At 36.1% G+C, this 14,549-nt stretch overlaps 1 protein-coding gene across 9 annotated transcripts in view; it reads right to left on the bottom strand.

The window, feature by feature from the left end:
* The window catches only part of CEP128 (centrosomal protein 128), a 144,176-nt gene that overhangs the window by 90,028 nt on the left and 39,599 nt on the right, over positions 1 to 14,549 (bottom strand). For all 9 annotated transcript variants that reach the window (XM_075103641.1, XM_075103640.1, XM_075103642.1 and 6 more), the window contains 2 exons: positions 6,261 to 6,611; positions 1,297 to 1,947 (listed from right to left, as the gene is read on the bottom strand). In XM_075103641.1, the coding sequence (XP_074959742.1) occupies positions 1,297 to 1,947; positions 6,261 to 6,611 (1,002 nt within the window). The remainder of the gene's footprint in view (positions 1 to 1,296; positions 1,948 to 6,260; positions 6,612 to 14,549) is intronic.

A 14,549-nucleotide genomic window follows, 5' to 3' on the forward strand; every position in this document is an offset into this window, starting at 1 on the left:
AAGTCCCCAATGTTAAGCACTGAGGTGAAAATGTTTTGATTTTAATGATTCTTCCACTGACAACTATCTAGATTTTTTTATTGCTATTGTTGTCTTCATTAAATGTTTTCTGTGTTACCAAGTGCTTAAGAATTATTGCCAAGTACTATGTCATTCATGACATATTAAATAACTAACCGTCATCTTCTACGTAACATCAATTCATAATGGCGAAAGTGTTGAAAATATGCGGTTTTTTACTTCTTTGCATATTTGTGAGAAAATAAAGGAAATAAACATGCTTATACTACTTATGATGGAGGAGATTGTAAATCTCAAGCTTTGATTAAGGATTTTATGGCTTTTTATGGTTAAATTGGTAGAATTTTGACAAGAGAAATTTTTTATTTGATGGGACTGAGGTAGGAAACCTTTATAGTACTTCAGAAGTGCACACAAAATATGTTGGTAATTTACAACCTATCTGGAAAACTACTGCCTCCATTATATGAATACACAAGTTATCATTATTAGGACATGCAAAATACTATCTTACATATATATTTAACCAGTAATCAAAACCACTTCAATGAAAGTGCAATGTATCTCTTTTATAACTGTTGACAGCTAACTGGGCTGTTTAGACCACTTCAACTTCACTTTTCAGTTTTATTTAGACCACTTAAAGCCATTAAAATGCTCATTTTCTTCCCAAGGTGGTAGCCTTGAATCAGGAGCAAATGATGTAAACTAAAAACAATAACTTGTTTCTTCATTAATAAAACGGTATATTTCATTATTTACTATATGAACATAGTAATTTTCTGACTAATTATACAGAAATTAGAAATTCTAAACAGTTTTTGAAATAGATCAAAATTAACCTTAACAAATGTTATTCATTATCCCTATTCACATTCTGGAAGTGTTTCCAGATTAAATGACAGTATTTCTGCATCACGCAATTTAAACAGTTATAAAAATGCAGAAACCCTGAAATACTGCAAGTTCTTTAATAGGGCCATGACAGTAATTGTAAAAATAACAGCTGAAGAAAGGATCAAATCATATTAATGCACTACAGCCTCATATATCTCCCTCTGTTCTGATCACAGACATACTATTTCAATTCTTTTGAACTCAGAAAAGCTTTTGACCTAAAACTTACATCTTTTTACCCAAACTTTAAACTTCTATGGCCTGCAATAAAATGTGCGTTAAATCTTTTAAAGCCCATGCTTTATAACCTTCATCACTCCATTGGGGGTGGGGGGGGTTGTGTGGAAGTCTGACATTGGAATTCTTCAGAATAAGTACCTTTAGCATTCTAATCTGAGCCTCTGCATCATCCTTTTCTTGTTTAAGGAGTTTCATGAGCTCTTCAGCATTTTGTTCATGTTTGATTTTAACATTTTGCAACTCTGATCTAAGATCTGCCAGCTCCTGTTGGTGAACTTCTCTTTCCATCTTCAGCTGTCTGTTAGCTGAAGTTATCTCTTCATGCTTGGATTCCTGCTGTTTCTGGAGATCTGAGAGGCTCTTATGTAATTCCTTTTTGACTTTCTCCTCTTCTGCTATTCTGTTTGTTAGTTCCACACGTACAGAACTTAAGTTTTTTACATCTGCTTGCATTTCTAAGAGTCTTTCTTGGTCTTTTTTATGGATCAAGTTACTAGTTGCCAGTTCTGTCTCCAAGTGCTCCTTTTCAGCTTGCATTTGACTTTGTAGAAAGACTTGCTTTTTCAACTCATTCTCCAGTTTATTTACTGTACTTTTAACTTCTTTCATCTCTTCTTCAAGAGATTCCTGGTGAGACTTCATTTCATTCAGTTTTACCTCTTTGCAGTGGAGGAGTTCTTCCTGCTGGGCTCTCTTTGTAAGCACATCATTCAGTTCTTTCCGAAGGTTTTCTATTTGGTGTATAGCGGAGAGAAGTTGACTTCTGAGATCATCCTTTTCTTTGAGGGCCTAGAAAAGAAGGAAAAGAAATCCAGTGTGTCCTAAAGTAACTAAAGAAAATTGATGGATGCATGTCCTTAGACATCCACTTTGTTCTGTGAAAATACAAAATTTTTGCTTGTTATGAACTCAGTTCAAATGTATTCAGTGTTTCTTTAAATTTAGATGTGGAATATTTATGATCGCAAAAGTATACTTGTCCTTAAATGATCTAGTCTCCTAAGCAGGGATAGCCGTGTTTAATCCCCTGCTTTTCTCACCCTCTTTGCAGACCAAGATGGGTTTCTTCACTAGTTCCTCCAAACAGCAAGATGAAGGAAATGAGGCAATAAGCAGCAGCAGAATACAAGGAGGACTACTGGTCACACACACCTTACCTATAGGTCCATTCCATAGACTGACTTGTTTTGCTTCTTTTCTAAAACAGGACATAGGAAGTACATCAGCTTTAAATTATTTTTGAAACTGCCCACAGTAGATGAATGAATAGCAGTTAAAAGCCTGGTTCACTTATGGATCAAAGACAAGAAATGAAGACTTCATCTTCAAAATAAAATAAAATAATGAAATAAAATACACACACACACACGCGCGCACACACACACACACAATACAAAATACAAAAAACCCAAACCACGTTTAATAAAAATTCTACTGTTTTCCTAATGAGCTTAAGGGTTAGGGGTTTTTTTTCAGCAGCGATACATTTCAGGTTAAAAAAAAAATCCTAGAAATGCACTAAATGACAGGAAAAATTGCATTGCAAGTACAAGTGTGTTACTAAATACCACATTACATTAAACTCATGTTACACACACCATTCCTATTTCTTACTTATCTCAAGTTATAGTTTACATTTTTTTAACATTCTGTTTAAAATAAGAATGAATTTACAGTACATCTAGCGTAAGTCACACAACTTCTAACTACAGGTAAAAAGAATGATAAAGGGACAACATGAGATTTTCCTGATGTATTACAAACTACTGGATTCTTTACACTGACTTAAGTGAATTTTATACTGAATTTTACTGACTATTTCCACTAATTCCACAAACATTACACGTTTCTTATAGATATAGCAAAATCATTTGAAATAACCCTGAACCAAAAGGCAATTAAGGGTAACAGTGTGCAGGTTAGAAAGAAGAAAACAATTTGTAATTACATCAAGAATAAGCAACACAAAACAAAACAAAAATAATAGATCAAGGACATGAGGTAATGACCATCATAGGTTTTTTTCTGAAAAAATACTAGTATTTCAACCTTCCTACAACTGCCTTGCAACTCCAGTTGCATGATTTGGCTAATGGCGGGGTGGGGGGGGAACCACACCAAAGAGACCCACAAAACAAACCAACAAAAAAAAAAACCAAAACCAAAAACAAAACCCCACACCAAACAGTAGAATTTAAAAATAAAAACATGTACATAACTTGCCTTGAGTGTATTTGTTATCTACATTCCATACTTAGAACAAAATACATTCCAAAAGAGAAGACGTTAGAGATTCCACTGTCAACCAATATCAAGGATAACCACACAGGCAAGACTTTAACGAAATTACGCAAATTACTCTGAAAGAATGAAACCTAAACATTTTTTCTATATGCCACCCATTGGCTGCAAATAATTTGGAACATCTCAAAATTGCAAGCCATGACTGTAATCCAATTTTGAAAATCTGCCATCAACTCTTTGAAGTCTTACAGCAGAAAAACAAAGACAGCAGACTGCCATTTCTCCTTTTTCTTTATTATTTATTTTTACAGAGTTTTGTCCCAGATGTTAATTGACTGTATATTTCAAAGCTGGTTAAATTATGTTCATGTAGTTCCTTGAAGCTTATCACAAATGCTACATCTAGACTGATTATATCCCCATACGGAAATGGTCTACAACTTTGTATTGAGAACATGAAATATTGTTCATATTTTTTTCTTCTCCTCAACAACACAGTTTATTTTCTATTACATACCCTGCAATAAAGAGATTCTCTTCAGGAGTGACACCTCAAACTTGTTGGCAAGATGCTGATGGTTTCAAAAATAGTAACAAATCCTGGCAGCATTTCTTAAATAGAGCTTAAACCAAAGTGAATGCATTTAGCATTTTTATGCATTTCACAGGAAAAGAGGTAAAAATCCATGGCAAGGAGTTTTATGTAACAAAGAAAACTTCAACATGGACAGCATTACCAGTTGCCATTACAAAGACCTGTCCATGCATTTACACGAACAGTGATTTTTGCAGCCTTTTGGAGCTCCTCCTGCTTGTTATTAACAACTCACTCTCCTCTACTTTTTGCCTCTCATTTGTCTATTTATGAGAGACATATGACTTCTAAGTGATTCAGGTTTTATTCCTTTCCTTAACACCTCCATTTACCTAGGCAGGAGATGACCAACTACTTAAATGTTTGCGAACCTTATTACCTCAGACAAATGCTAGGGCTAATCAACATGACAAGATTACCATGGAATGAATTGTTGGAGCATGGATAGAGGGAATAATAAGAAGAAATATGCTAGGGAGTTCAGGAGAGAAACAACAACCCCAATAATCACAGCTTAGATCTGCTAGAGTTTATTCATTTCAACTCAGTACCAGCCTCATTGTGGCTTCTCCTGTGCTTTGACCATGCTCATACATTCATGTACCAGCCTCAGAACAAGTTACTGGATCAGGAACATCACCGGATGAATACAGACATCCCATACTTCACACTACATACCCCTTGAAAACCACAATCTTTGAGCAGGACAAAGCAGAGGATGGCATGGAGTCATCCCAAGCCCATCAAATTCAGTAACCTAAACTGGATGCATGACACTAGAAAATAACGGAAAAGAGGTGAGGGAAGCTCTATAAAAACAGCAGTAGGCCACGCAATATGATAGACTGCACCAGCAGAGCATGGAAGTTAAGATAAAAGCTCAAAGCATGAAGCTTAGCACTATACCGACCACTATAGAAGCAGGCACCTTTTGACTCAGCCACTGGAAAATACAAAGACCCACAGAGTCATTACTAACAGAATGATGGTTTCTACTACTATTCCAAGATGGGATAATCAGCATTGATGCGAGTGCACATCTTTAAAGCAGTGTCAGGACTAGAAAAAGTCAGGGATGTCTGCTAAATAATAATAATAAAAACCCCAAACCCAGACAAATCAAAAAACCCACCAACCCAAAGGACCCACAAAAAAATATAAGAATAATAAAATTTTTAAAAACTACCAAAAACCACACCACACAACAGAAAACCCCATACCCGCTGTTTTTTCCTGAGAAACTTTGTAAGACTAGGAAGAGAGGAATGAGTGACTTGCCACACTAAACAAAGGCAAATGAAAAGGACAAAGATGTTTTATTTTGAAGATGAAGCCCTTCGTTGCTCTCATATAGATTTTTTCAAATAAAAAGTTCTGAAAAATATAAGGAAGAAGCTGAAACAAAACATATATGAAAAGCATTGGGAAAAAAAAAAGAAGTTAAAAAAAAAGGAACACAGACTCTCTACCCATATGAATGGAAAAACCTAGGAACTGCATGGTAGGTGTTAGCAGCATATCTACTGTTAATCCCAAATGGAGGTAAGAGTGCCTTTTTTTACTAAAATCTCAAGATTTTGCCAAAATCTCTGCACATTCTCAAATAAGAAATATCTACTTTTCTGCCTCCAAATATCAAATCCAAACTGAGTTGCAGTCCTTGTGATATTTCAGAACCTGTAGTTTTTATTGTCAATAAAACATGTCATTACTAATCCTAGAGGCTGATAAAAGCTTAGATACAGAATGGCATTAAAAATATGTTAGTTGTGCCAAAGTTCGTATGGTGTTACGGTCTGTAACCAATCTGACATACACTGTGAAGGTAAACACCTACTTTTAAAGATGTGACCACTGTCCACTACATGACACAATGCATAACTTGAACATGGGTAATTAATGGAATTAAAAATTTTTTACAAAAAAACAACACATTATTTCCTTAAATATTAACTAGAAATAAGCTATGGTAACTGTCAATTGAAAAGATAAAGTAAAAGTAACAGTCAAAGAAACTTTCTTCTTTACAAGAACAAAGCTTTGATTAAGTGAAGAAACTGGAATAAATACCGCGTAAAGAAGAGAATGTGGAACTCCATAAGAGCTAAAAAAATATTGCCACCTATTAGCTGTTTGTAGTTCACCAGATAATTTGGTCCAGAACTTAAGGCAGAAAGTGGTTTAAGTCATGAGTTGCTTAAGTAAACTCCTTATCTTCATTTCTAAAACAAATGAAAAGGGTACAAAAAAACCCCAGTCTTACCTGACTGTTCTTGTCCATCAGTTGGGTGATAGTTTCATTTTGTTTTTCAACCTCACAATCCAGCTTCTTACATTTTAACTTCCATTGGCGGATTGTTTCCTGTGCTCTGACCTTCAAATCTTCTCTTTTTTTCTCAGTCTCCAGCCTGAGTGCCTCTGAATGCTTGAATTCAGTCAGGTACCGTTCTGCTTCCTTGGTACTCTCTTCAACCTGTTGAGCTAGCTCAGCAGACTGGAGTTCAGTTTGTCTACGTCCATTCTCACAAGCCTTGTAGCAACTCTGTATCTCCTTTAGCTGGTCCAGCATTTTTTCCTGCTGCTTCTCCCTGTTTTCCAGGTCAGATGTTAACACCTAGAATCATCATAGCAAAATATGAAAATTCAAACTCGAGATACACAATATGAAACCTTATCAAATAACATACAGCAATATTAAATCACATTTCTATCTAAAACATGAATAGCATACAAGATCTCCTTAACTACCAGGGAAAGCCCTGTTAACCCACAAAATCTCCCCCTCTGCAATGGTAAAGAAATTCAACACAAGACATAAAATACATGGCTACTCTATCCCATATTTTATTTTCTGCATTTGTTCCACTTCTGGTTGTTCTTGTTAATATTTATATTTTAAATTTGAGAAGGAATCTTTGACAATGATGCTCAGATCTTACACACTAGACAAATATGGAATAAAGCAAGTAGTAAGATGTAATGAGATGAGATGAAAATGAAAATTGGCAAGGAAAGACTAGCATTCACCACAACAAAGTAATCTACAGTACATAACCTAGTTGTTAACAGTTTTATGCTGGTTGCTTTTATGGAAGCAAAATGCTGAATAAGGGTATTTTGGAAAGCACTGGCAAATATAAAGAGAATAAGAGCAGCTTGGTAGATGTTTCCAGAACAAAGTGCAAAGATGCTTGAAAATGTAGCAAGCATGTTAGAGCTGATATTAGTTGACCTTTCAATCCTGAATGAAATTGAAACCATACATTTTAAAAGTAACAAGCACTGCCTATCTTGAGTCTGATGATATTTCTCAGGACAGTCTCATAAGCAGGTCAGGAGAAATGTTTTCTGTATACCTTCTACAAGGGCATATTCAGAAACAAGTTATTGAAGCTTCACAAGCAAAACTGAGTTTTATTAAGATCATCATGTAGAATTTCACATCAGTATTCTGTATTTCAGGCCTATTTAGACTGCTCTCATACCATTCAATATTTTCATTAATGACTTAGATGAATTTAATAGGCCTGCTCTGCAGTCAAAGATATTATCAAGCTTCAAGAGATGGAAAAACTATAGAGAAGAGGATTAGATTTCAGAACAACTGAAACAAATTGGAGATGTAGTCTGAAATAGTGTGTAATTCAGAAGGGACAAGGGAAAAATACTTTGCCTAGGAAAGAATAAGTGATTTTAGAAATGTACATAGAACAACTCTTGAGACAAAAGTCCTTCCACACAGTTAGGGGCATGGTGGGGCAGTGACTTGGGTTTGTTGATTGGGTTTTCTTTTGTGGGTGGTTTTGTTTTTTGTTTTGTTTTCCCTCTTTCTCTCCCCTCCAAACCTGGCCATTACTTCCTGGGAGACAGTGAATTGTACCAGCCTTCTCAGGATATAATTTGCTGTCCTGGAAAGACTGCACGTGTGCACCCGAACATGACAGACTGTGGTACTGCCTGAAAATACAGACAGGAATGGACTGACACTGTCAAGAAAACAATCAGTCCAACTTGCTACTTGTACCCGTGACGCAGAACAGGAGTAGGATTATCCACTGGACAATCAGTTGCTCACCTGTAGGATGAATATTCCTGCTTTAGACACAACTAAGATACAGATAATAAAACAATAGGAAAACACATTATGGAACAGTCAGCAGTAAATCTTCACAGGTGGCAAAATGAAAACAGGAAAGTCTTTCTAGATTTACAGTTCCATATGTGTTTTTTTTCTCTAATGTATATTCTGCTTCACTAATATTTAAACATGTATTTCAAGTTCATCAGGCAAAATGACCTGGCCCAACCTTGCAAAAAGTCTTGATTCATAAGACAAAACAACCAACCAAAAAACCCTCACAAGCTACAATTAGCAAAATTTTCAAAAGGAGCTTAATTTAAAATGAAAACAGTAATTACAATATTTCTTTAAAGTAAGGATTTAAATTCGGGATGTACCAGAAGTTAAAAATAGCCCAATAAAATACAGTCAGACATTCGATTTAGCCTTCCATAGATTTTTATAAAATGGGTCACCATTTCTTCTTAGTCATGTGATTATACATACTATTACCACTTCTCATTTCATGTCTTTCTGGAGTAACCATAGAGGATGTCAGCCTAAATTGATGTACTATCCAATTCCACATCCTTAAAAAATGGTTATTTATCTAGAATTTCCACAGAGAACACACTTCATTAATAGAACTACTGTTCCCACACCCTTTTTAATGAAATATGAGTCTAAGCTCAAACACATAAAACAATGTTCAATTAATTGTAAACATTCATTTCACTGTGTAGAAGCAAATCTTCATCTCTAATTTATTGATTTACAGTAAAATAAAAAATATTGAAACACTTTAGATGTTTATCTTGAAGCACAACTAATTTATCAAGACGAGCTATTTGCACGAGGAGGAAAAATGACCTTTGACATGGATGTACTAATATAGTGTGAATTTTAATGCTTTATTTTTACAGTTTCTGAAAAGAAAATAGATCTTTGCAAATAGTTTGCCCTTTACTTTAAAAAGTTAAGCAAGCAAAACAGTTGAAGTCAGCTGGAAAACAGCAGCATAGATAATCAACATTTCAGGCAACTTTCCGTGTAAAGCAAGGGGACAGAGAAATGGTGGGTCTCTACACTCTTTGTTTTTATATTATAACAGGGGTCCCAAATGTACCTGTACTTTTGAATACCTATTTTGCTATAGGATAAACACATATGTTAATATGTATGCAGTTGTCAAAATTGTCTGATCTATAAAGGTTTGCCATATTGTTATTTAAAACATTAAATAAGCAACTTTTCAGACATAGGCTGTCTTAAAAATAAGGAAGTAAAAAATTTGGTATGAATTTATATTTCCCATCTATACACAGAGGGATAAGTTTTCCAGAAAGCAAGCCTTTCCAGGTATGGCGTATACATACATTCACAAGCACTACTTGTTAGATTTTGGTTTGTTGGGGTTTTTTTTTTGCTTCAGTATCTGTAGCAGCGCACCTCAAATCTCACTGTCCACGTACAGAGCTTAAGTGTCTATAAAAACCAAGACTATGGTCCTGCTTTTTGGTTCCTTGGAAAATCCCAACACAAAATCCCAATTTCTAGGCATTCTGTGAAAAAAGTAGGATGACTGATTGTTTATCATTTTTAAAATAATATTTCTAACAGAACAGTTACAGGCAAGTAATCTCTGCCATTTGTCATTACCTGCTTGCACACATGTCACTGTGTCGATTTGAAGCAAGCCTTTACAAAAATGAACATCTAGAGGTCAACAGAACCATCTTAAAGGACACAGTTTTCATTAATGATTGGAAATAACAATCAACAGGGTCAGTAGAGCATACCTTGCTGAATATGATACCCCTTTTTCAGGCAAACGCTGCTCAGAAAATGACTGATTACTAGTTTTTGTGGAACTGTACTATCAGCATATAGTAAATAGTTAACAAAACACAAAACTCCATTAAGCAAGTTAAGACTACTGTACACTTTTAATGCCTAATTTTGATCTTATGATAATTAGGATTGTTTTGATAGTAAGAAATAATTATGCAAATTACTGTTGTCATTGGAAGAACATTGTGCTTGGCAGTGGTGGGCTGTGAAAGTATGATCTTGCAGTTTCATTTCATAATGATGACCGTATAAACTGAAGATTTTAATTTTCCAAACAATCTTTACGACTAAAAATAACTGACAATTAAGCTAGATGCATAGCATCATATCTTCCATTTTAGCATATTTTCAAAAAACATTAGATTTAATATATAATATTTTATAAAGTAAATACCATGTGCCTATTATTCATAAGCTTGTCAAGACCTTCAGTCTTGAAGGCCATCTGTTTTTTCTTAAAATGAAGTGTCTTGCAGATAATTTTTACATCTGCATCCTACTCTGGATGCACATATGGTCAGTCTTGAACATTAAAATAACAACACCTGGAGTAAGTAGGTACCCCTATTTCCCCATCATGTTTTATGTCATTTGTACAGAGACATCTGTAGGATGTCTCCCTTCAGCCTCATTCTACTCTCAGCCACAGAACCTCTGATGCAATGGGCATTAAATATGCATGCAGACAATACCTCATAAAATATTCTCATTAATGTAAGGCACATAGATTGACTGTTTTCTTTGCAGAGCTGTTTGCATGCACATTCTACTGTAGCTGTGGCCAGAGCAGTACTGAATACAAGTTCAGCATAGGCTGAAATTCAGGTAGAGGCTGGGTCAGACACTGTGAGGACCTATTCTGGTATCATAATGAAGTGTTGTACCACAGGGGGTTTGTGATTTTTTTGTTGTTGTTGTTAGTTTGTTTGGGAGGCTGGTCTGTTTGGGGTTTTTTGTTGGTTTTTGGGGGTTTTTTTTCTCCATTACCATTGAGGGTGAAATACTGTGTTACTTGTGGGAAAGGAGTTGCCCTTCATTAGGATGTCACAGCATACAGAAGATAAAGAAAGTGCCATTAAAAGACAAATGAAAAACCGAACACAACACAGATAAGTTTGTTCTCACCCTCAAGAGTTGTGGGATTTGAAGGAACTGGTCAAAGAGAAACATCAGTCCTTTCCACAGACTACACCTTAATCCAGCTTCTGCATCTGTTTACATTCACAGTGCCCAGAGCCCTGTTAGTGCTAGAGAATTTGGAATTATCAAAGATCTCAGTCTCCATTTTTGTTTTGGGAAACTGTTTAAACTTAGAGCTTAAAGTTGTCAGCAGGCCGATGTCTAATGGAACATGGTCGAAGATATCCTCTTCAGTTCTGTATTACTGAAGTCTGGACAACAAGCTCAATGTCACAACCATGTTGGTGCACATACTGACAGGGGTTCCACCAGATACGGGTGTCTCCTGAGCTTTGCAGGCTGCCTTTTTATTATGGCAGAGTAATGCTTACTTTAGAACTTGCAGAATATACCCTAATTTTCACATTCCTACCTTGGAATTATCCTTCTAGGTAAATGCAGAATATAATTATTTTAAGGATTTCTACAAGACAGGAACATAGAGATGGGGTGGGGGTTGTTTGGTTTTTCTTTTTTGGAAACATTCATCCAATTTTATCTGCCTCAGTTGTGACTGTAGTAAGCAAGAGTAGGAATCTAAGAGAAAGGACAAGAAATATATGTTAGGAGGCTAGACTTACTAGAAAAAGAGGAAAAAAATCACCTTCCTTGGACACCTGAGTTTCTCTTCCAAGTAGCGAACTGCTAAACATCTATGATTCAAAAAAAAATTTATGAAGACGAGAAATCCCACCTTTATAGATTAAGACTCCAGATTCCAAGGAGCATCTGTTGTCTTTTGTGGCTGAAGGTCAGTCACCCAGGGAACTCGTTAAGTTCTCTGGATGCAACAGAAGCATGGCTATATTCGGCAGCATACGTTACAACAGTATGGAGGTTCTCCTGACAGAAGCAACCCAGGATATTCAAAACAGTTTGTTTTTAAAAGGTATTGTATATACTGTACAGCAACTGTTAGCATGTTTTGCACTGTGGTTACTATAGAAAATCCTGGCTGTGGTACATTGTTTCTTCTCAGTCTTTACACAAGGTAATTCTGGGCCCCAATTTTTCTAAACTGATTAATTTTATTGCTGCATTTTCATAGTTCCACTGTTAAGAGAACCAAGGGGGAAGGTAGTAGAATACTCATGTCAACATAGCATCAAATACTCTCCTTCTGGCTTTAATATTTTTATAAAAGATAATTACATTCATAGAACACTTAAAAATGTCATTAAGATTAGTTATTAAATTCTGGGGTACAGCTTATTAATGCTTTAGAGATCAGAATGCAAGTAATTTTTTCAAAACCGATTAAAGTTTGTACCAGCGCTCAGACTGCAACACCACCACAGACGTTTCAATTGACAGGCTCTGGCTAGAGATGACACAGAACAGAGGTGATTAACAAACGCAAAAAAAGACGCAACCTTTACCCCAAGTAAAACACTTGTGCATCTAGTTTTCTACATATCCAACATCCTAATGTGTAATCTAGCTTTCAACTTTCATAAGAAACTGGAGGCAGAGAAACAGGCCAACATTTTCCAGTTAGAGCCTAGTTAATTATCTGAAGTGCAAACTAGCCACCACAGGCATTAAACATGTGACACTGCCACCATTCTGGCAACTCATGTACTTCGGACTTCTAGTCCCTAGCTTGACTATACATACAATACTTTGTGACCTGCATTTTCAACAACTAATTTAAAAATAAAATCACCACAAACTCCGAAACAAAATTCATTCTAGGTACAGAAAACAGTGTATTCAGCACAACATTACTTAAAACTTTCATGGACGTTTAAAATGCAAGTGAGGATCACTCATTTGCTACAATTTGCAGAATACAATTGCAGAATACCCTATATCAGTTATGTGCAAACTTTTTATACTGATAAGAATACAGAAAGCCACACTAATTACATTAGTCACCTAAAGTAGATTTATATGTATTTTTCTCCCTCTTTTTTCTGCCCTGTATCTCAGCAGTGCAGTTGCCAGATTCTGATGCTGTGTAACCATACTGCTTGTCATTGATACTGTTTTCAACACTGCTATCCAAACCACGCACCTAATTATTTCTTACTACTTTTTCCTGAATGCAGAGCTCAAATATTATTCACCACAATCTGATCTCTCTCTCTTGCCAAAAACCATTACACAATCATATTGTATCTAACCATCAAGAACCATTAAATCAGAGGGTTTAGATTTTTCATGTAAGCATAAATTCTGAAATTGAATAATCGAAGATACATACATTCAGTCTGTCAAGAAGTGTATTCATTCAGTAAAAGGTATATGGCACAAAATCGATTTGTTAAACTGATGCCTCCTTCCGTATTTTATCTAAAGCCTGAACTGAAAATATAAGGTACAGCTAACACACCTTTCACCCCTCCCAAGTTGATACCTGATTTTAGACAGAAACTTTATCAAAGTGAATAGCATCTATACATTTCAGAGCTACCTATTTCACTGTTTCAGCATTTGAACTCCATTGACATGGTGATACAGGCTGGTCTGCAAAGGTATTGATTTCTGTTATAAGAATATCTCTTTAAATTTAGAAAAGTGTTACTTATTAATTTTCAGATATTTAAATTGGCTAACATAATGATAATTGGCTAACAGTTTTCATCTTTAGAAGCTTTAGAAGATGAAGCCGGGTTCTGCACTTGGGTCACAACAACCCCATGCAACGCTACAGGCTTGGGGAAGAGTGGCTGAAGAGATGCCCAGCAGAAAAGGATCTGGGGGTGTTGGTTGAAACCCAGCTGAACATGAGCCAGCAGTGTGCTCAGGTGGCCAAGGCGGCCAACAGCATCCTGGCTTGTATCAGGAATAGCGTGGCCAGCAGGAGCAGGGAGGTGATCACGCCCCGTACTCGGCACTGGTGAGGCCACACCTTGAATACTGTGTTCAGGTTTGGGCCCCTCACTACAAGGACATTAAGTTGCTGGAGCGTGTCCAGAGAAGGGCAACGAAGTTGGTGAAGGATCTGGAGAACAAGTCTTATGAGGAGCAGCTGAGGGAGCTGGGGTTGTTTAGTCTGGAGAAGAGGCTGAGGGGAGACCTCAATGCTCTCTACAACTACCTGAAAAGAGGTTGTAGTGAGGTGGGTGCTGGTCTCTTCTCCCAAGTTACTAATAAAAGGACAAAAGGAAACAGCCTCAAGTTGCATCAGGGGAGTTTTAGATTGGATATTAGGAAAAATTTCTGTACTGAAAGAGTGGTCAGGCATTGGATCAGGCTGCCCCTGAAGGGGTTCAAAAAACATGTGACATGGCACTTCAGGGCATGGTTTAGGAGACATGGTAGTGTTGGTTTGACAGTTGGACTTGATGATCTTAGAGATCTTTTCCAACCTTAATGATTCCATGATTCTGTAAGATGAAAAAGCCACAAAATTAATTTTAATGAGGGTAAGATCTTCATCAGTCTTCATTAGACTGAAAGACTGATATTACTGAAGAATTCTAATCTTAAAAAAACAAATAAAACTGTCCATCAGAA

This window comes from Phalacrocorax aristotelis, chromosome 9 (assembly GCF_949628215.1).
Source record: "Phalacrocorax aristotelis chromosome 9, bGulAri2.1, whole genome shotgun sequence".
In the NCBI taxonomy this organism is placed as follows: domain Eukaryota; kingdom Metazoa; phylum Chordata; class Aves; order Suliformes; family Phalacrocoracidae; genus Phalacrocorax; species Phalacrocorax aristotelis.